This window comes from Mytilus californianus, unplaced genomic scaffold (genome assembly GCF_021869535.1).
Source record: "Mytilus californianus isolate M0D057914Y unplaced genomic scaffold, xbMytCali1.0.p SCAF_1, whole genome shotgun sequence".
NCBI classification, from domain to species: domain Eukaryota; kingdom Metazoa; phylum Mollusca; class Bivalvia; order Mytilida; family Mytilidae; genus Mytilus; species Mytilus californianus.
The window spans coordinates 45,999,812-46,024,524 of NW_026262581.1; the positions used below are offsets into that span (position 1 = coordinate 45,999,812).

Consider the following 24,713-nt stretch of genomic DNA (forward strand, 5'->3'; position numbering starts at 1 on the left):
CTTTATATCCATAATGCAAGCTTCTATAAAATCTGTATCCGATGCTCCTGCTATTTCACCAAACAAGTCGGACGGCACAACATGATTAAGGCGCTCCTGACAGGTTTGATTTGCGCTTACCTCCGTCCAACCATTTCTAAAATTTATCTCCTGAAATAAAAAAAAAATACATTAACCGAATGTGGGATAGGTTTGTGATAAGGAGAATGACTTTGAAAATCTGATATGTTTCTGTAACAGTAATTTTCATCAATCTTTTTAAAGCATTTTTCAGAAACAAAATTTAACGTTTTTGTTTTTCTAAGAGGTTTGAAATCTATTTGTGAAATTAGTTAAGACAGACGTACTTCTTCTTTTCAACATCTTTGTCATTTAATCAAAGCTTACCATATTAATCAGTAAATGTTTATGTAATTTATGACATTAAACGTACTTGAGTAATACCTATTCTCTACTATTATTTTTGAAAACTAGAATTAATTATATTCTGTTTGTTGACCGACCAACCTGTAGACGTCTTTCGGTTGGGTTTGAGGTTTGGTTCGTGTTTTATTGACGTTTACTCCATACCATTTTATTCACAATTAGCTGAAAAAGGTGGTATATTTAACCAGAAGTTTTCTTTATAGACGGTAGGTCTATAAAGAAAATTGGTTAATGTGAAAAACTACCGGACTACCGAAACATGTACATGTATGCACGTGTCAATTCAATAAGTCAAACCCTAAATGATATGATAGTTTTAAAGAAAATACGTCAAAAGTAGATTATAGAAAGAAGATAAGCAAATGATATAAGACGCAGAAAGAAAGACATGATAATGGTTGAAACGATAAAAGGTCAGACGGACTAACACTAAAGTCTGAGCGTTACGAGACTAACAATAAGCCAGAGCAAACTGAGATGAGTCTGAAGGGTAACCGGTTCCTATTTCACTAGTGGCAATCGTCATGTTGCTCAAGACAAGTAAACTTATTTGGAAATGAGGATGGAATCGTGAATACAAAATGAAACAAATCCGTGGTTTCCGTGACACAGATTTCCCACGAATATAAATCAAATTATGGATAAGAGGAAAATTACAAAGACTTAGCTTCAACTTTTCAATTAATACGTTTGGTGTAATACTTTTCTTGTTAACAAAAGAAACTACTATTTCTCACGTGTCGAAAGTAAAGGGAGAAATTACTGTATACACTACACTAGAGAACAGTTCTTTTAAGTTTATGTCACTAAGTTCTCAAACTCTTTCAAAATTTCATTCAAACCAGTATAAACTTACAGCTGTTATTTCGGACATTGCCAGTCACTGAATGTTCATATCATTTGTCAATTGAAAAGAAAAATGTAACGGAGAACAGATTCTTTATTTAAATCGTTGCCATCAATTTAGGCAATATCCTTCATCCTTAATCAATTCAATATGAAATACCTCCGTACTTTAGAAATCAGTCTATACATGTCATCTCTTATGCAATTATATGCTTAACCAATTGCGACTAAAATTTTCCATTACAGACATGTGTTGAATGATCTCAATATTGACGACGACTTCAAATCTAAACCTCCTGTGCTAGGTCCCTATTCATATATAAGTGGGCTGAATTAAAAAAATTATTACAGATGTAACCCTAAAATAATACCCAATGTTTTCAATTCAAGGTCTGATCTTGAAAAAAGAAGTAAACAAAGTGAAACATTTGACAGAAAAAATTACCAGCAACACAAGCAAAGGGCAAACATGACCAAAATCACTAATAAAATGGTTGAAGCAGTAATCACCTGTTTTCGTTGTTTAGATATAGTCTTAAAATATTATATAAGTGTGTCAAATAAATGGAGGTTAGTCTCTTACTCCCTCGCGTATCATGTATGATATTCAGGCTCCTTATGTAATGAAATAAGCAGATTTTGACTGGAAATTATGCATAATGTATATGAAAACAGTATTAAACCACCTTAATTGTCGTAAATTTTAGGAGAATTTCGATTATCCAATCTAGGTAAATTTTCGAAAATTGAAAATGAGCACAAGCTTTAACGCATTTTAGTCCAGTAAGAAGGGTAAAATGACAATACAATGTATCATTTAAATGAGGTGTATCCTATAGACATGACACCTTCAATCAAAAATATTTTTGTCGTTGAAATTGTCAGAAAAGGTTAAGGGACATCACTAGGAAGCACAAGTTCAAAGAGTATTCTTAGCTGAGAAAAGGTCAGCTGGCTGACATGATAATCATAATGGAACCAACGCACCAGGGGGGACCCGGGATGATCACGGAATAAAGGAGTAGAGAGTAAATAGACTGAACAACAAGAAATTCTTAAAGAGGATGGAACAGAAAGCTTGCAGGAACAAAATAAATTCGGATGAAAAATTTTAAGTTGACCAACCTCAGAAAGCTTTGAATAGTGTGCTTATAGTATATATGATTACCAAATGGACTATCTAACCAATATTTCAGATGACCCAGAAACATTCCAAAATTCGATGCCACTCAAGAGGATCGAATTTGTGAATGAATTAAAACTAAGAGGGAAAACATAAACGTGATAATGAACAGCATTTGTGTTAAGATCGGTTACACACAATGAGCATAGACTCTAAAGAGCCTTTGTATTTTTAACCATGGGCACTCTCCAACATTATGGACAAGAATAAAATTCATGACAAAAATCTCTTTTCTGTTTGTCTTCTATTGCTGGTAATGTTTTCTGTTTACAGTTTTTGTCTACTAGTACCTTCTTTAATAGAAAAACAAAGGATATGGGGTATCCATCCATGCTACAAAATCAGTATATGAACGTAAAAAAAAAAACACACAAAAGGCATAGGAACAGCTCTTCTATTGATGTTCTTCATCTTAAGTAACAGTGAGGCCTTCAACTCGGAGCAAAAAAAAAAACCAAAAAAACTCTCACCTCACTGCAAGGGTAAGTCGGCCCTTAGCTCCGGCTTAATCGGAATTCTTTGCAAATTGATTTGGATAGACTTTGTAAGATACAACACCACCAAATCGGGCTCGGTCAAAAACCAAATTCCCTAAGTGACAAAACTATAAACAATAACTAATTCTGATTCTGATATCGGAGAGGTACATGAAAATATGGTGGGCATAAGCTGTTTTTTTTAGATCTCAGTCATCAATTTGACGATGAATAGAATAACAAAACTTTTAAGAAGCATGTCCGATAACTTTTTTTATAAGAAAGCACGCATTTAACATACCTTCCGAACATTTTGTAATTTATTTAAAGTAGATACGATATTGATCGATTTCAGAAGTTTGATTAAAATAATAGAGGCGAAATATACCAAAGGGACATTCAAACTCGTAAGTTGAAAAATGAACTGACAACGTCACTGCTAAAAAAGAAATAAGCATTCATATTAGGTACAATGATACATAGTACTTACCGGTATCTTGGGAAAGAATATATGGGAAGTTGTTGAACAGTGATTCCGTACCAGACGGATCAATCCTGTAAAATAAATGCATGGACTTAGGCCTTATATTACCAGGTATGATGACCTGAATTTCGACTCTATGAACTGTCTAGAACTTTCTTAGAAATATAGACTTTATTTTTTTAATTCATTATGAATAAAGCATGAATTGATTTATATTATATCAGATCATTCCATTTTTTAAAAATTTTATACATGTTGTTTATAATATATGTCTCAAAAATTTCAAATTAACCATAAACAAACAACATATTCAATAACATTGATTTTTCTAATGTGCATGTAGAATACACGAACATGTTCTGCATGTTGCATACGCATTCTTTTCAACTTTTGTATTCCATTGTGAAAGATAAAACATGTATTAGACATCACTGATGTCAAATTATTCTGGTTATTGCAATTCTTGTATAAATGAAAACAAAGCTGAGTGGTAAATCAAATCTTTGAGCTCGATACATTTGAAAATCACAAGACCCTTGCATATTAAAGAGCATTAAGAACCGAACATTACAAAAAGTTGTGCCAATTATTTGCCATGTAATATGTGCCTCTAGTAGGGCTTGAAAACCGTAGAGTTATGAATACGTCAACATTTTACATATAACAGTAAATGAACACTATTACTGTTATCTTATTAAAACTATTCACTAAAACTTTCAAAATGTGGTTGTTTTATTTTGTCAGTTTGCGCATATTTTTTTAGTAATTTCTGTGTTTAAAAACCCACAAACGAATTTCAGTCATACTAGTATATTAAACAAATATTAAGTTTATGAAGGAGAATAAATATAGCTTCATTGAAGTAAAAATGAGGACTTTATATCTGAAATGTCCGAACTTATTTTACACTAGTAATAATCAATCTTAAACCTCTCTTTTATTTGTTTGTAAGTTGACACAAAGAAAATAAAAACATTTCCCCGAGATAAAAAATCAAGTTTTTTTTTTCAAATTCCAACCTTTTTTTCGTTATTTTATTTTTATTTGTATAATCAATAAAAGTCTAAAAGGTAATTGGCATATTTTATGGTACTTATCATCTGTACTATAGATTGATCGTTTACTCTAGTAATTGTTCGTGTAAGAAATAATTTACTTCCAGGAATCCCCAAAAGTGTAAGTGTCATCAGTATGACTGCCATCTCGTTGTTTAAAATCGTCTGTTGCATCTTTTGTTTCACTTAAATGTCCACACAGCCCCTTTGTTTCTCCTATATCGTATATTGTCGGTTTGATTGTTATTGGGTTGATGAACTTGGACCCCGATGAAACGTCAATTCGTATTTCTGCACCAGACGGCAAGGTAACCTTTAGTATATATATATATATATATGATCATTTAATATATGTATATTAGACTATACAGTTTGCACAACAATATGGCTAACAATAGTGCTTTTCAACCTTAAAACAATGGCAAACCAATTACAAATACATTAGATAACATGCGATTTGTAATGACAGACAAAAGCTTACTCAATAGATTCCAATGGCTATTAAAAGTCTGATCACTACATGAAATAAAAGAAACGGAAAATGAGATTAATACGATTTTCTCTTAATCATTGATATAATTTATTATATATTTAAAATAGAAAATAAAAACCAATCCAGTAAACACTGTACAAAATCGGTAAAATTAAATTAAAAAAGTGCTCGATTTAATCAGGTTGAATTGTATTAAAAATCTACCAAGTGCATGACCGTAATCGCTGTGGATCTTTAAGTAATCGTCTTGCAATCGGGCATTTTTTAAATTGTTTTGTGATTTTTATTTACAAAACGGGTGACCTTTATAAAAGGTATTTCCAGACAAATGGCTTCTGTGAATCCAGGAATCTTGAATATTATCGCATATGCTATAGTTTATTATCAAAAAACAAGCTGTACGTTTTTATTTACCCGGCACATTCATACGGAACCATTGTAAAAAAAAGTAATAAAGATACACTACACCATTTAGAAGAAAATGAAATAACAAAAATACCGAAATCCAAGGTAAATTCAAAACGGAAAGTCCAAATGACAAAATCAAAAGCTAACACCAAACGAATGGAAAACACCTGTCATACTCCTGACTTGGTATGTAGAAAATGGTGGATCGAACCTGATTTAATAGCTCGCTAAACATCCCGTCATTGTGTTAGTGTGCTTATTAACATTTTGGTATTTTTGTCTTTCGTTTTTGCTTATGCGCTTTGTCTATATGTCTTTTTGTTTTTCTTTGTTTACATATTGTTTGTTTTAAAGTGATTAAGATTATAACACAATGTTGACTACTGTACCCCTATTTTTGACATTTTTTACCTATTATGTCTGTTTGTTTTGTACACACATTGTTGTCAATATAATGGAATTTTATATTTACAACAATGTATGAGCAAAACAAACAAACCTTATCAGTAAAAATGTCCAAAATTAGGGTACATCAGTAAACATTGTTAATCACTATAAAACAAACAACTAACAAAGAAAAACAAAATGACATATAGACACTATAGATATAGACAAATCACATAATCAAACATGAAAGAAAAGAAAACAAAAAAATACCATAGCACAATAACATTATAGTATTGTTATACACATATGCACTTTAACGGTACAACAATCTTTCGATACCTTTATTTTAGCATTGCACAAGGTCATGCTTTTCTCTGACTGTTGATGATGTATTTACACTAAATCCATTGGATGTTAAATGTGTACTGATTGGTAATTTAGTCTTAATTACATGATTTTTTTTTATCAGTTTAGTTGGCTTTGAACTAGCTATCAGTAACTGAGGGTACTCTCAGATCTGTACTTAGTAGATAGATATAAGAAGATGCGGTAAGAGTGCCAATGAGAAAACTCTCCATCCAAGTCAAAATTTATAAAAGTAAACCATTATAGGTCAAAGTACGGTCTTCAACACGGAGCCTTGGCTCACACCGAACAGCAAGCTATAAAGGGCCCCAAAAATTACTAGTGTAAAACCATACAAACGGGAAAACCAACGGTCTAATCTCTATAAAAAACGAGAAACGAGAAACACTTATGAACCACATCAACAAACGACAACTACTGAACATCAGATTCCTGACTTATGACAGGTGCAAACAATTGCAGTGGGTTTAAACGTTTTAATGGTACCAAACCTTCATCCTTATCTGAAACAATAGTGTAACATCACAACATAGAAAGACACACTATAAAATATCAATTGAAATGGCTTAACTCAATCAAAAGACATATTAACACCAGTGAACATACACTGAACAATTAAACTTGATCTATGATACAATGTAAATACAAAATAAATAAACTAAGTCTGTTTTGTTTTTATGGAAAAGGACTGGATAAATATCCTACCACTTCCGATCTGTGTTTTTGTTAGATGTTTTTCAGCTTTGTATCGATCTAATGAGTTATGCCATTTTCAATCGATTTTTATAGTTTGTTCTTATGATGTGCTGTAACACCACTGTCCCAGGTAAGGGGATGATTGAGCGCTCACAAACATGTTTAACCCCGCCACGTGCCTGTTCCAAGTCAAGAGCCTGTAGTTCAGTGGTTGTCGTTGGTTCATGTCTGTCATATTTGTTTTTCGTAAATTGTTTTGTTATTATATTGTATATATAATTAGCCTGTTAGTTTTCTCAATTGAATTGTTTCATATTTTTTCATGCCGGGGCCTTTTATAGCCGACTATACGGTATGGGATTTTCTCATTGTTGAAGGCCGTACGGTTTCTAATAACTGCTTTCATCCATTTTGAACTTTAATGGATGATTGTCTCATTGGCAAGCATACTACATCTCCTTATTTTTATAACAATGGCGGGATGTATAAATACAGAGCCACCCCAAAAGGATATTACCAAAAATGATTAACCAGTAAAGAATAAAAATAAACAAAGACAAAACAAAAGGAACACTATAACGCGTAAGATATCTAGTCGGTAGTAACTATTTGTAACAACTATTTTAGAAAATTAACTTGTAACGTTAACACTCGTCATTTATACTGTGACAATCAAAATGAAGTCATCATAGCTAAAAAATTATAAATAAGTAACACAAACGAGTATTATTAACTGCATAATCTTTTAGACACAACTCATCAGTTGCACTCGAATAAAAAATTGGGAATGCCAAATGAACAGTTTAAAACAAAAACATTCAAACAATTCTTTCAAGGACATCGTAGATGTATACAAAACAGGATACGGTTCCCTGGTAAACTCACACGATGTCGCTGCCTTTAGAGTTAATGAATTCCCACATTTTCCTTGATTAGTATCTTCTTTTTATGTGAATACGTAGATTGTGGTATTGACTAAAAAAGGATGAACTAATTGTGGGCTGTTATAAGTACAGAATAAATTACTTTTCCCGTGTGTTATTTGAATCTTTGAAACTAAAAAAAAAAAAAAAACAGTTTGTAATGGATGATGGGACACAGTGTAATTAATTGTATGATCTTACAATATATCCATTATCATTGGGATCTATGAACATGTCATTCTCATCGCAATTTATCTTGTATGTTCGTGGCTGTGGAAAAAAGTCAGATTGTGTTCTAGATATTTCTCTACAGGTTCGTATCACAAATAGTGATCTCCGACTTCGAACAGCTACTCCACAATTACATGACGATCCAACCCATCCCCATCCACAGTTGGTGAATAAGGCATGCACCTTTAAAAGACAGATTGATAGATAGAAAAAGTCATCACAAAAAATACAGTGGCGTTCTCATTTGGGGGGTTATCATTGTGATAATAGTGATTGTAATTTTATGTGTCCCACGCTTCTTCTTATCCCGCTTTAATGCAACATAATTTGACTTTCATGTGTCACGCTTACAAAAATTTGGCCTATCCTGGATCCCACTTACACCCCAATGAAACCCACTACAGTGATTTCCCTATAAGATGTTAACAATATGATGATGAAAAGTATGTTACCTTATTTCAAACTCAGTTAGGCTGAGGCTTACTTTTCCTTTTTTACACAAAATACATTCGACGAGGGAACAATAATGCAACAAAAAAACTCACTCAACACACAGACTTCTATCAGAAACAGTAAAGTAAAAATAACATACAAGTCACATTAAGCTTTCTTCGGTGCACCATTATATAGTTATTGTTGTTTTTTATGGGTTTTAATATTATATTTAACAGATTTTACTGACTAAATTGATGTATTCGTGTTTCTAGATGTACTTCTAGGTGTACATTGTATCCTTTGATCTTCAAATGATGACAACACTTGAGAATGTACAGTAGTGAGTATAGTTAAACTAGACAATACGTCTTTGTGTCTGTCTCAAATCCTGGAGTCTTCCTGTCATGTTCGCGTTAGTTTAGTGTTCGGTATATTTCGGATATGGTGTAAGTGCCCAATAAACATGATATAGTTTGTGTTCGTCTCAACATTTCAATGTATTCATATCTTGTCAGGACGCAAGGTAACATTATCAGACGATATGGCACTAGCCGATTTCCGAATGTGGTAATGTGCCTTTGATTTTTGATTAACGGTATTGTTGAATATTCATTAACGAAATAGCATCCCAACAACATTAAACAATCAAGGGATATCGATAGAAGATCGAAGGTATAACTTTTTAAATCAAATATATACGAAGACACTTTTGTATTTGATAAGCACATGCGTTGATCCCTGAATAACTAAATGGGGTTATCATGTTGTTGTTTTGCTGTTTTATTGATGTGCACCAATCATTGTGTCACTCATATCGACGTAATATAAAGAAGATCTTTCCTGCTGCTATTTCTTTTTGATATTATATATGTTCCGGACCATATGAGTATTTGGACCATACGCATATGCTCATGACCATATGCGTATATTCACATGGTTATTAACAAGCTGCGCCAAATCAGTTTTAACATTATAAAGGTATTTTTAAAAAATAAATTCTAATATCCTTCACAGGAAGACACAGTTCGTTCTCCTATCCAAAATCGGCTCAAGTTACTAAATAAAATCCTTTATATTTGACAAATTGTCTCAATCTTGGTGTATCTTTTGTCTTGTCTTCGCTAGAGTCAATTTAGCTGGCCTTATCATTTTCTTCCATAAGTAAAACGACAGGCGTTTACCCGGTGAAAAGATTAGTTTTCTCTCCTTTTTAATTTCCAAATATTTTCACTGCTCCACTATTTTTTTTCTATATAAGATTAGCTAGAGAGACAACACGTTTAAACAACTGACATTGTAAAATTGTATGAACATTATATAACTAAAAGTAATTTGAAATTTTTAAAGAAATTTTAAATTCTTTAAAAAAAATTAACATAAAAACAAGATAGAAAAAAAAAAAAAAAAAAAAAGGGTTTAATGCCCCAAGTTCATGTGAGTAAAACAGTTGACTTCCTGTTTAATGGTTCATCTAGATATTTCTTGAAGACGACATATTATGTTCCGTAAGGAATTTCAAAAATTAATAATTTGTGAATAAAATTCACTTTATTTTCCATAACCAAAAAAACCATGATGTTATTTAGTCCAAAATTCTCTTTTAAAACCATTTATATTTGTAAACCTTGAAGAGTCATACCTATTGCAACTGACACTAGAAGTAACTTTCAACGTACCCACACCGTACACGTATGGTCGGACGATATGAGTATATATATATATTATACCTTTTTTTTTGTAGTTTAAAACAAGAGTCAGTTACTGTTTATACACATTTAACAGCAACGTAGTTATAGGGTTTTCAGCGCAATAACGAAGTACAGCATGTTTGATACACCGTTTATGAGATGATTTCAATATTATAACAATAAATAACAACAACAGGTGGTCCATTGTTATGTTCTGCGGGTATGCTTTCAGTCCCCGAGGATATCATCAGCTCAGTGGTCATTTCTTCGGTACTGGTCAAATACATATAGCTATACAACTGTTTCGGTTCTTATACATCCTTGGTTTTCAAATGTTCGGCTTTGAGCTTGTCTAGTGAGAGGATTAGCTAGCTATAAAACCAGGTTTCTACATAAGAAAATGCCTGTACCAAGTCAGGAATATGACAGTTGTTGTCCATTTGTTTGTTGTGTTTGAGCTTTTGATTTTGCCATTTGATCAGGGACCTTCCGTTTTGAATTTTCCTCGGTGTTCGGTATTTTTTATTTTACTTTTTCCTGATGCAGGTTAGTACAGAAAAACTTTTCGGATGCCTGAAATTTATAAAGTGTTCTTTTCATTTCGTTAATGTTTTGTGTCATTAATAACCTCATCGTAGATACCAGGTTTAAATTCATGCACGCCAGACACACGTTTCGTCTGCAAAAGACTCCCTAGTGACGATCGAATAAAAAAAGTTAAAAAAAGCATAATAAATATAAACAAGAGAACTTACTTTAACTCAATCTAATATAAACAGCAGTAGTTGCCCTTTTCTAGATTTGGACATTGCAATCTCTAAAGGAAAACTGCAAACTAAAATTTACGACAAAAGAGACGACTTTTCATTCCCTATTGTTAATTTTTCTTTTTTTAGACGGCGATGTTCCTTTGGCTCCATCGTACGGTGTTTATATATCCCAACTCGTTCGTTATGCCCGTGTGTGTAGTGATGTCATACATTTTAACGAACGTAATCAATGCATCACTGGTAAATTATTAAGTCAGGGATTTCGTTACCATACATTACGTCAAACTTTTACTAAATTCTTTCATAGATACAAAGATTTGATTAGTAAACTTGGCTGTACCTGTAGAAAACTGATTAAAAACGGTATTTCACATCCTCAATTTTACGGTAATATTGTACTTAAAGCGCGGAAATCACTATGTGATCCGTGTAAACTCATCGAATCTTTAAATAAACTTATTAGTAAAGATTATCTTACCAATGTAGTAATTAGATCATTAAATATAGTTTACATTGGCACTAATATCGATTTTGTCATCAGCAAATTAAAACATAACTAAATTTGTTTTCTTTTCAAACGGGATGTATAAAGACACACTCACGTTCTTTTTTTTTATCTATAAAGAGGTTAACTCCTCACTATCCTACTGCCGGTCGATACATTTATTTTCGGCATTTCACAAGTCATGTCTTCATTGACTGTTCATGACGTTAAAATACTAAATCCCTGGGGTGTGTTTTAGTTGATTTTAGTCTCTGCTGCATGATTTTTTATTATTAATTGTTTTTGGCTTTTAACTAGCTTTCAGTAACTGCGAGTACTCTCAAATCGTACTTTCTTGTTTATTTGACCTGTTGATACTATTTGTTATGCTTTTTTGTTATTTAATGTTTACTTATTCAGAGTTATAACTGGCCTATATACCAGCTTTGATAAGTGTTTGGTATTACTATAAATTTTCACTTCTTCGTACTATGAACATCAAAATTATTTATTTTGTAAAATTATTTCCTTTCTCCGTTTGAATTGTACATGTAAACCTAACTACAAAATTATTTTCATTTACCTGTGTATTAATGCAAATGGTGCATATTTTTGTTCTAGCCTATTTTTGTTTTTCTAAAATTGATAAATATTTCATAGCGGTATATTTTATCAATTTTATATTTGTATTGTATCAAAGATCAACTTTATTTGTTCAGTGTACGTTGGATCGTGTTAATTTGTCTTTTGATTGAGTTATGCCATTTCAATTGTTATTTTAAAGTGTGTTTTTCTATGTTGTGATGTTTCACTATTGTTTCAGATTAGGGGAAGGTTTGGTACCATTAAAACGTTTAACCCCCTGCAATTGTTTGCACCTGTCATAAGTCAGGAATCTGATGTTCAGTAGTTGTAGTTTGTTGGTGTGGTTCATAAGTGTTTTTCGTTTCTCGTTTTTTATATGAATTAGACCGTTGGTTTTCCCGTTTGAATGGTTTTACACTTGTTATATTTGGGGCCCTTTATAGCTTGCTGTTCGGTGTGAGCCAAGGCTCCGTGTTGAAGACCGTACTTTGACCTATAATGGTTTACATTTTTAAATTTTTTTTTGACTTGGATTGAGAGTTATCTCATTGTCACTCATACCGCATCTTCTTATATCTAAGAATAAAGTATAAAGTTGAAGGGCATTGAAGACCCATATTCATGAATCTAATATTCACAGTCAATGGAAGTTGTATTACAGGCTGATTCCTTCCCTGAAAGATCTTTACGATATTTTCATACGAATAAACATTAGAACATTGAAACAAGAAACATTTACTTTTAGGTTACCTTAAAATACTATTTCAATACTCACCCAATAAGGACCATTATCATTTCTGTACATAACAAATTCTCCGACATTCATATAATGATAATAAAGTCCATCAAATGTTGTAATATGTGGATCATTGTAAGAAGAACAAAGCCTGGTGGTCAATACATTATCTTTGTCTAAAACTTTCACCTGAAACAAATTGAAAAAAGAACCAACAATTATGGTAAACAAAACTTTGAAATAAATTAAATATGAAGTTTGAGTTACATTTGCCAAAAATTACGGTATTTTGGTAAACATAACATAGTATACAGTTTCTGGGTAATACTTCCTCTTCCTCGTTTCGATCAGTTAACATGTACGAAAAAGATGTGCAACTTTGGCATTGATGTGAATTTCTTAAAGATTTGGTAATGGAATTAATTTCGTTTTTTGTAGGTGACATATTAAAACATTATATCGTGGGATATATTCTGCATTTTCAACTGTTTCCTTTAATATGAATCACATTGCACAATGTATAAGGTACGTGACTGTCTGTGTCATGTAGACCTAAGATTCTACTATACATTTAAGTAAAAAAGAGAATAAAGGATTTTGGATTTTATAAATTGTTCAAAGGGGCATTAGCTGTCACATTCATGTTCACTGTCGACGGTCATAACATAAATATAGATACAAATAGATAGCGAACACGTCCAATTGGATTTTTCTAGGTTTGTTTGATTTCATATTTATGGTTACAAAAATATGTTAATTATAGTTTTTACTTTTATAAAAAAGAGTTTTTGTGGTTCGAATCAGTCAATCAAATGGTTTACCCTTTTTTTACTTTCAATATTGACATTCTTTTCTTTTTAAAAGCTGAACACGCCTAGTTTATGTGTAACCCATCTCTAGGTAATATATTAAATTGAAGGTCACATGAATACGGATTCAATGAGGTCAAAGTATTCACTTGCAAGTGAATAATTCATCAGCTATTTTTCTTAGCTCATGTTGATAAAATAGAACAAATTTGGTACTTAAAACGAATTATTATTTCACTATTTCAGTTTCATTAGTGATTGAACCAGAAAAAAAAACATATTCATTTTTTTTTTCATATCTCGTAGCTAATGCCCTTTAAATGTCATTTCAATTCATTCTTACCGTTATTTCTGGAACTGTTAAATTCCGCCAAATATTTGACATATTTAACGTTGAATTTCCGGCATTTGGATTCGTAAAAAGTCGTATATATGTTGTCCTATCTGCATGATTATAAATCCCATCGCTATATCCTTGGATATCTAGATACAATGATTTATTCCAATTCAGGCTGGGTAACTCCATTCCGCAGTTCTCTTTATTAAAAACGATTTCTCTCTGCTGAATGTTATTTCCATTACTGCACCCTTGTTGCTGAGTTGGTGTTGAAATGTAGATACTTTGACTACATAAATTTTGCTCTGAGCTAAAACAACCAACTGGTACTGTTGAAGTAAATGCAATGTTAAGGATTTCACCCTCTTTTACTTGGTACTCGTATGCATCAGGCTGAATGAATAAAAATTACAAATATGAATCAATTGTTCGAAGAAAAAAATGATAAACCGCCTTTCCCCTTTTGAAATATGTTTGATTGATTGATTGATTGAGTGATTTGTTTGTATTGTTTGTTTGTGGTTGCTTGCTTGCTTTGTTTGTTTGTTTGTTTGTTCAATTGATGTCTTAACGTATAAATTCAGTTGTTCACAATCAAGGAGAAAACGGCCCACGGGTAAAATACACACATCGGACTTACCTTCCAGTGACAGATATGTCTATTTATTAGAACACAGTAATAGAAAAAAAGGTTTAATGACCCCCTTTCCTAATAAAAAGGCAGTACCCAATTTTTACATTTCATACAAGGAACTGCATCCTTGATTTGGTTACGTTTCTTTTTTTAAATAGGGAATGTTTTATTTTATTTTAGTTCACGTCACGTCACGAGACTGAACTATATTAACGAATAATACATATCGTATTTCTTTTGTTACTATAGGTAACTGATGTTTTGATAGGAGTTCACGAGCAGTGCATCATGTTGATATATTTTATCCTATGTAATTTAACAACACGTTTATTGATTATTTTCGGACAGTGCACATATTTCAGTAGCAGTTTGCATTTTAATAAATGATCAGCAATTTATTGTATGATTTCACTGATATTAACGGAGATCGAAAGCGATTTCTTTGGCATTGAAATGCGTTTCCTCTTTGAAATGCTTGAGAGGTAGCTATGCAACGTTGTTTGATAAAGATGCAATACATGCATACACTATTGGCTGCAAATTTTGAGATCAATTGGATGCGTAGTTTCAGAGAAGTTAGGATAACTTGCATTTCAAAAATATATGTTTATTTTTGTAGTTTTGTCTGAAATAAGGGAGATTATTATCTACTTCTAGTTAAGAACATGTTACTTCCCATCTCATAAGATAGCTTTATTCACACTGATGTCAAATATATATACTGTTGTCTGAAATAAGAGAGATAATTTGCTTCTTTCGGTTTACCGAATGTCACGTCCGGTCTCAAAGGATATATTTATGCATGCCGATTAAACAAATATATGTTTTCTAGGTACTTTTGCATGAAAGAAGTGCAAAAATTGCTACTTCCGGTTTATTTAAGGTTATATCCGGTTGACATTTTTCAAGGTAATAAGCCTCCAAACATAGTGCGAAAAATCCTAATGCTTTATCGTTACCGGTATGATATTAAAACAAAGGTAAAAAACTAGAACGTCCAATTCTGATTTGACTTTGCTCTCAACTTCAAGGCCAAAAAGGAAGGATCTTAAATAAATAAAGCCTAGCTCTCGACTATGTAAAGTTCTTAAGTTTTATCTTCATACAACTTATTTTAAACTTTCGAGGGAAGAACATTTTTATTTTATGGCGCAGTATCCTTTCGACAAAAAATCTTCACATCATCAAATCATACGGTGTTTATATATACCAACACGTTCGTTATGCCCGTGTGTGTAGTGATGTCATAGATTTTAACGAACGTAATCAATGCATCACTGGTAAATTATTAAGTCAGGGATTTCGTTACCATAAATTACTTAAAACGTTTACTAAATTCTTTCATAGATACAAAGATTTGATTAGTAAATTTGGCTGTACCTGTAGAAAACTGATTAAAAACGGTATTTCACATCCTAAATTTTACGGTAATATTGTACTAAAAGCGCGGAAATCACTCATCGCACCTTTAAACAAACTTATCAGTAAAGGTTATCTTATTGATGTTGTAATAAGATATTTGAATATTGTTTACATTGGCACAAATATCGATTTTGTCATCAACAAATTAAAACATAACTAAATTTGTATTCTTTTCGAATGTTTTTTTTTTGATGTATCAATACATATCTACGTTCATATTCTATATAGAGATTGCTTTATCTATCTTCACCATTATACATATTTATCATATGGTTAAATCCAAACTATCCTACTGCTTGTCGATACATTTTTTTTGGCTTTCCCTGGGATGTGTTTTAGTTGATTTTGGTCTCTGATGTATGATGTTTTATTAATAAATGTTTTTGGCTTTTAACTAGCTTTCAATAGCTGCGAGTACTCTCAAATCGTACTTTCGTGTTAATTTCACCTGTTGCACAATTTGTAATGCATTTTTGTTATTCAATGTTTACTTATTTTGTGCTATATCTCGTCTCACTATTTTCAATATGTACCACCTTTGATAAGTATTTAGTATCACGATAAATTTCCACTGCTGTTCTCGTACGTACTATGAACAAAAAATTATTTTATTTTGTAAAAAATATCTCCGTATTCCTTACAACAAAATTGTTATATCTAAATTTACCTGTGTACGTTATTTTATTTAACGCCATTTTGTCCAAGGTACTAGTTGACTTTTGTTTACTTGTTTTTGTTAATATCATTTTGATTGAATTAAGCCATTTCAATTGATTTTTATAGTGTGTCTTTCTATGTTGTAATGTTACACTACTATTTCAGGTTAGGGTGAAGGTTGACGCCTGTTAAAACATTTAAACCCGCTGTATTTGTTTGCATGCCTAAGTTAGAAACCTGTTTCAGTAGTTGTCGTTTGTTGATGTGGTTCTTAAGTGTATCTCGTTTCTCGTTTTTTATATAGATTAGACCGTTGGTTTTCCTGTTTGAATTGTTTTACACTAGTCATTTTGGGGACCCTTTATAGCTTGCTGTTCGGTGTGAGCCAAGGCTCCGTGTTGAAAGCCATACTTTGACCTATAATTGTTTACTTTGTACACATTGTGACTTGGATGGAGAGTTGTCTCATTGGCACTCATACCACATCTTCTTATTTCTCTTTATATCCTAATCTATATCTAATACAATCAATCTATTAATGAAAAGTTTATCAATTTATATGTAATAAGATCTTTCAATAACGGTTTTATCGGTTCTAACATTGCTTTTGTTGTTTATACAATAAAACATAACTATAAATATATTAGTAAACAGTTATGACCACTTAAAGTCCTTCATCCTGTCCATACATATATTTTGGCATTGCACAATGTCATGTCTTTCTCAGACTGTTTTATGATGTTTTTACGCTATATTTGCTTATATCTGTGTCATTTAGTTCTGTTGAACAGTAGTCTCATTTACAATCGTACCACATGCTTGTACTTTTAATCAATGAAATCTTAAAATGAACAACAATGTGTTTGTTTTTCATTTGGAGATTCATGTATGTATTCTTGTAATGGTAAAACATAAAGCTCTTCTTGTCCATTATATTGACAGAATGGCCTCTCGCCCAATGAATACGCCACAAAAAGTTTAACAGTGCTTAAAGTTTATACCCCTATAACTCTTTTGTATGAATCAATAAACAAACTTTGAATATTTGTATGGTCACTGTTTAAATTTAAAGTTTTGATTTATGTCTTTATCAAAATTGTTATGTAGTCCTTTCGATTTTTTTGTTCTTTTCATATGATTTACTGTCGAGTTAACTCTCATATATTTCGATATGAACCATGGTTGTCTGTGCAATTTTCTATATTTTACAATGAAACTATCAGAAAATTATTGTTACTGTGTGACATTTTTTGACATACATTTGTACGCTATATACTTTTTGATATTAACTCGTATATGTGTGAATTGTCAACATGTTACAAACATTCTGTTGTAACTGTTAGTAGTTTTAAACTTTTAGTGAGCTTTTAATCCTGGATATGACTTTGAATGGAAAGAGGCAATACAAGTGTTGTTTTAATTTCAGACTAGCTTAAATTGACTGCTGTATCCCAATTTTTTACATTTTTACTTATTATGTCTGTTTGTTTTGCTCACACATTGTTGTCAATATAATGGAATTCTATGCGACTGTCATACAAGTGAGAGGCTAAGCTAGCTATAAAACCAGGCTTACTCTACCATTTTCTACATAAGGAAATGCCTTTACCTAGTCAGAAATATGAAAGTTGTCTTCCATTCGCTTAATGTGTTTCAGCTTTTGAAATTGCCATTTGATGAAGATCATTTCCTTGGAGTTCGGTATTTATATTGTTATTCTACTTTTTATGCATGGATTTTGTGTCATTAACCAAGGTACCGTGTTTCATCTTCTCTTAAGGGTAGATCGGACATCACCTGAGATCGGTATCCTAAGCGATTGTCTAAATTTGCAGATAATCCTCAAGCAAGAGATTTTTTCTTTTAGTTGTTGTTGCACATAATACAAAGAAACAATATAAACCTTATAAGCAGTATCCGTCATTGGTATAACATGACAAATCTGCAAAAAAAACTTAGTATTTGTCAACTTAAAATTCAATACATATATCTGTTTGAAAATAATTATAAATTTGGAGGAGGAGCTTATAGCCTTCAAAAATAATATATAACAAAACTAAGTGATACGCTTAAAAAATATTATTAAAACAGGCGAAGTTTTACTTACAAAAAATCCTGCATCAAACACACTGCTTGTCATGAAGGGCCCTGGTATTGAATATTCTACAAACCGTAGTTTTATGGAACATTTGACCTGAAAAAATTGAAACAGACGAAGGAATTACAATTCGTCTTCTACTCGTTTGAAATGTTATAAATCGATTATATGTGATTACAAATGAATTTTGATGTTAGTAGTTGATAAATTTAATCTTCTCGGACAATTACTAATATACACAGAAATAGTCATACGGATTTCGTGCCTACTACAAAATTGATATCTCCCGCATAAAAGGTAAGGTTACATTAGACAGCCTGACGTGTTCTTATGCTTATAAACATTTATATGTTTAATGTTCCTAAATTTTGCTCTCGATGTTTGAAGGTCGTCCAGACACTTGTCATGAGCATATAGTAAGTACCTTTTATCACAGATGTTCTGACAAAGGATGACTCTTAAATCCTTGCTTACCATTTGAAAAATTATAGATCGTGTGCTTTTATTTATTAAGTAATTACCATTAAGGCCATTCGCGATAAAATATTAAAAAATGAAGCATATCGCATTATAATACCAAATTGCATAGATTGCATAGATAGCTTGAGATAAATGAATTATATATAATACAAACATCTTTTCATCACGAAAAGATTATCATTTATGGAATTTGTTAACAAGGAAAGCCAACTGAATTTGTGTTCTTTATTTTACTTGCATTCACCCAAGGGTATGTATTATAGTAGCAGGGACAGATAATAACATATCTAATTTAAACACGTTGTTTTCGCGACCCTCTAAATGATATGCATTTGTATTTCATGGAAAACGCACGGACGTCATCAAATCAGTTGAGCGGTTTAGAAAACAGCAAAACAGAACGGCTGGTTATATGCAATCACATAAAAAATCTACTTTTGGACAAATATTCGAGTTGAAAGTTAGGTCATACTTGCATGAACAAATCAATGGAAAATTTTTTATTCATCCATTTGTCATGGTTGTACTGGCAAAAAAAAAAACAAAAAAAAAACTCTCCTTAGGTTCCTTTCACCAACAATTGCATGATTTCACTACAATTTTATCTTATTTTACCTTCCACTTGGTAACTACCTCAATATCAAATAAGCAAAAAGAGAGGCAAACGATACCAAAGGGATATTCAAACTCATATGTCGAAAAAAACCGACAAAGCCATGAAAACAAAACGAAAAACGACAATAAGAAAAACAAAAGTACACAAAACACAACATAGAAAACTAAAGACTGAGTAACACGAACCCCATCTAAAAACCGGGGGTCATCTGAGGTAATCCGGAAGTGTATGCAGATACTGCTACACGTGTTGCAACTGTCGTGTTATTCGTGGAAGTACAAAACCTCTAAGCTAAGCTAAGGGACGCTTTACAAAAACTGGGTAAGGCATTTCTTTCTTTGAAAGTTTTGAAAGGTGAAAAATTATTGATTTAACATCAAGCAGACTAAAATCAAAGCGACATATCTCGAAAAGTAAGTCATGAAGGCATTTTTTCTTTCCATATTTCGATAGTGCATATAACACAAGTGGCATATAAAAATTGACTTTCTATCAAATAAAAAACTCAACGTTGGATATTTTTTGAATTGTTTGCCTTTAGGTATTTCTTTAAAGTTAGGTTATAAAAACAAGAAGATATGGTACATGTATAATTGTCAATTCATCAAATACACCAGTGTCCAAAATACGTGAATATAAGCAACCTTATGTCACCGTGTGGCCTTTAATAAAGAGGAATAGAGGATTTGATACTTTCCAGAAATCAAAATAAATCTCTGTTAGCTGAAGAGAAGTAGGTCTTTATAAATGTAGAGATATACTATCTTTTTTCTATCTGCATAGTCTACTTTTTACACCTATAAAGATAAATTTAGTTGGCTGTCGTTACCTCCATATTCATATTATATTGATCTGCCCATTCGCTGTCTAAAAGATCGTTAGTATCAATTTTGTTAAAAGGAACATTTTGATGAACTGTTACACTGTTGTCGTTTATATACCAGTAAACATCATACACATATTCTCCATTTGAAACATCTTCGAATTTACATTTAAATGTCGTTCTTAAACTAGGAGACGTTTTTTTCTGCGTACGTTATATTCTCCTTCAGGAACGGTTGTACCTCTGGAATTAATGTTTCGTTTGGAAATGATGCTTAAAGTAAAAAAAAAATCAAAAATGAAATAATATTTTGAGAGCTCAATCGTCTGTGGCTATTTTTTTTATCATTCAAGCTTACCTCGATGTAATATGAAACTGTATATACAATCAATCGCATTATGACATAAAAGGACATGACCAGTGTTTTTGACAGAATTTGCTTGATAAAGGATCGCAGGAAATCCTCTTAATTTTCCTTGTTTTTTATGTCCTGTGCAACGTAACGTGTGTAACTAGTAGTGCAGGATGATGTCTTCTGTTAAGGACAGGTTTTTGTTGCTTCATCTACGATATAATTTTGAGTGAAATGCAATTTGAAAGAATATTGTTTTCCTCTTGTTTGCTATTTTGCTCTGAGTTTTCATTAACCTATTTTTTTTCATTGCCAACATTGTATCGTTCTGAAGTAAACAAACGTGATACATGTTGACTTCCACATATAATTGACGTTTAGTCATCTTGGTGATTGCTGTCTGTCTTATCAACGAACACTCTATATATCTTTTTGTTCGTTGATATGTATTTGCCAAACTTGACGATTATTCAGAATAAAAGAACTGAATTTCTCCTTACTTAAAAAAAAAAACCCACTTAAAACATTCATGTTATGAGAGTAACATTAGTTACTGTAAATTCCGATTAAATGAATGCATTTATTATGGCGATTTTTGAAGAATTCATAAAAATGCAAGTTTAATTATTGCGATCTAAGGAAAAGATTCTTACATATATATGTAACACATATCAGAATGCGAGTTCGTACTATTTCGATACTCAAGGAGTCGCAATATTAGCATTAATAAATACCTTGCATTAATTTCTGAATTTATAATAGTATGTTTAAGTACTTGTTATTTTCCGTCTTTCAGTAAATTTATATGAGATTTCCCATATCTATAATCATCATTTTCGTAAACGTTTTCAAATGTGGTTTTCTGCAACTTTTAATGACAATATACCTCTGAATCACAGGTTCCTAACTTGGGAGAGGAATAAGATAAATGTTGCAGGGTTTAAAATGTTTTCGAGCGCTTAACTATTTCTGTCATTGAACTTTAGGGTAACAACTTAAGAACAGCATAAGAAAAAAAAAACTGAAAAAAAATCAAATTGAAGGGGCTTGGTTCATCAGGTACTTAAATGTAGCACAACATCAATTGACAAAAAAACAAAAGACACATAGTATCGATCTAGCAGTTCTATCGGCAATGTAATTATTATCATCTTAGTAAACATGTACAATGTTATGTGGGTAGTTGTCTCATTGGCAGTCACGCCTTATCATCCTTTTATATGACTTTTTTCTAACAGGAAATATATTATTAAAATACCTATATATTTATATTGATAACAATGACATGGTGTATATGTCTTTAGTGTTTAGCCACAGAGTTCAGGACTTCGTATCTCCATATATGTCATACGACGATAAGTGTAGGCCAACAAATCCAAAACAAATAATATTATGAAATGAATATCATTATTTCATTCTAACGTTCAATGATTTCTTAACACTCAAGAATGTCTTCCCAGTTTATCAAAATTAGATACTAGTATTGCTTGAATATTAACAATCAATAATGCTAAATGCGATAAAAAAAACAATACAACACAACTCAAAAATAGGATTGAGAAATATTGAAACCAGTGTTAAGGTCAGGTGGTCACACAGAAGGGTATATATACCGCTAGCTTTGCTCCAATAGTTGCATCCAGCGTCTTACATATTGCATTCAAAAATCATGTGCTAAATCGCATTCAATAAAGTACTAATTGGGATAAGATGACAAGAGTATGGCTACTCGAAGTTGAACAAATACAACATGTACAAGGTCATACATTAAAAAAAAACCTTTATAGAAGTCAACTGTTGTATACATTTATACTAGGTGGCTATATTGTATGAACTTTAAAAGATTCTTAAATTATGTTGATAACAATGCCAACAAAATTTGATAATTTAAGAAGATGTATGGAGCTTTTGCTGACCCAACAATATACCATTATTTGCCAGCGATACTTATAGGCGAGTGACATTTTCCAAAAAAGACACTTATTCAATGACTAAAATACACCACCCTAACACCCAGCTACATTATAAATCATTCGAAAGATTATCATCTATACGTTCTGTTTTGACCGATCGTACGGTGCAACTTCTGTTAAATCAAGGTCAAAGGTAAAAAATAAACATTTAAAACTTTTGCTAGAATTGAACAAAATGTTATTATCTGGTTCTTGTACAATTTTTCAAAATATTATCTGAACCTTATAGAACAGGATTTATGATTTATATTTCAAACAATTATTAAGAAGTTATTTGCGCAATAATTATAGAAAATTGCAATTCTTAAAGAATCCGCCAAAAGTTTTAAAAAGAGCTCTAAAAGTAAAACGTTTCTTGTGTGATCGATATTTATATGACAAACATGTATGGTTTCTAGGTGAATAATTTTTGTTCATAATTTCAAAATGCATCCTATGTATGTTGTTCTTGAAACAGCCTTAAATTGTAGGTTTTGCAGTTGCCCCAAACACCGAAAGTTGATCATCTTGCTTTTCTGTTTTAAGATAGCATATCGATTATTGTCAATATTAGGGAGACATTAATTTTCCATAATTTTAGGGAGGTAAATAAACTAAACACAGAAATTTTGCTCCGTACGATATTTTTACGACAGGAAAAAAACAAAAAGTACAGATATAAGCTTTCAAATGATATATTATTTAGCCGTGTGTTAGGTGGGTGCATTAAAAATAAAATGTTATGGTAAATGTCACTCCACTACTATGTTATCTAAGTATCATATAGATTGATGGACGATCCAGTTCATTGTTTTGATGAAAATCCAAAGGAACTTAAAACACACCTAAGATTGTTTAGATTGTCTCTTCAGTGAGTGTCCTGGTAGTATATGTTTCGGTTTCAAAGTAAATTGTCAATTCACTACATATGATGCGATTACTCGCATATAAGATATGTCTGGATCTTTCTCAACATATTTGTCATAGAAGTAGTGCGGCTGTTGAGCAATAAATACCTATTACGTTACACATTTTACTCTGTTCAAAGCACTAACAACCCTAATACATTTGAAAAGAGTATCTACGTCTTTTTTTTTTGCGTTCTGTAATTGTCCGACATAGAAGTATAAACAAATTAATACTTTAAACCCACATTTGTTTCGACATTGTCGAAGAACATTTGCTATCAAAAACAACATAGTTAGCCCTGCCACATATCTATGTCCCTATCCAAAGTTAAGAAATATTGATAGTGGTTGTCTATTATATCGTATTTTTAATTCTTAGTGAAATTTGTTATTGATAGCATAACGTTTATGGTCACTGACTGATCAATTTGTTTACCACATTGTATGACTTCGGGCGAGTAAATTCTTACCTTATTCTAAAGACAATTGTATGTTGTTGAATTTGACTTATCATCTTTAGCTTCTGTGAAATTTTGATGACTGATGTATGTCTTTTTGTCGTTTTTGGCATAATGTTATATCTTTTTCTTTCGACTTTAAGTTTTTAATTGCCCATTTTGTATATTCGCCTAAAATTTTGGTGACCGTATGTTGACATCAAGATGTCTGAGTCGATAGTTGTGTTGTTGGGTTGCCATCTCATAGGAAAATACCTAAATGCGTTTTATTTTTATTGATTTAGTTGCCCGTGTAACGTAAGATTTTATTGGTTGGGAAAAATTATATATATTTTCTTCGATTTCATTAACACAACAGTTAAATTCAACAAAAAGAGAAAAACAGGTAAATAATTATTCGTACAATAAAATTGTAACTTACATGCACAACCGGGATAATACCCCGATTCCGATTCTAAACCTTCATCACATTTAACCGGTCCTTCACCTGAAAGA

The 24,713-nt window shown here is 31.8% G+C and overlaps 2 protein-coding genes across 3 annotated transcripts in view; both read right to left on the reverse strand.

The window, feature by feature from the left end:
* The window catches only part of LOC127703992 (mucin-3A-like), a 119,046-nt gene extending 118,901 nt beyond the window's left edge, over positions 1 to 145 (reverse strand). For both annotated transcript variants that reach the window (XM_052207999.1, XM_052207998.1), the window contains exon 1: positions 1 to 145. In XM_052207999.1, coding sequence (XP_052063959.1) covers positions 1 to 12 — 12 coding nt within the window. In that variant the 5' untranslated portion in view covers positions 13 to 145.
* LOC127721293 (von Willebrand factor D and EGF domain-containing protein-like) lies at positions 137 to 24,713 on the reverse strand. The gene is made up of 9 exons (XM_052228055.1): positions 24,640 to 24,713; positions 20,555 to 20,821; positions 18,639 to 18,725; positions 13,825 to 14,211; positions 12,712 to 12,861; positions 7,945 to 8,157; positions 4,572 to 4,783; positions 3,422 to 3,486; positions 137 to 150 (listed from the first exon to the last, which is right to left on the reverse strand). The coding sequence occupies exons 2-9, from the start codon at positions 20,564 to 20,566 to the stop codon at positions 137 to 139; spliced, it is 1,140 nt and encodes a 379-aa protein (XP_052084015.1). The 5' UTR covers positions 20,567 to 20,821; positions 24,640 to 24,713.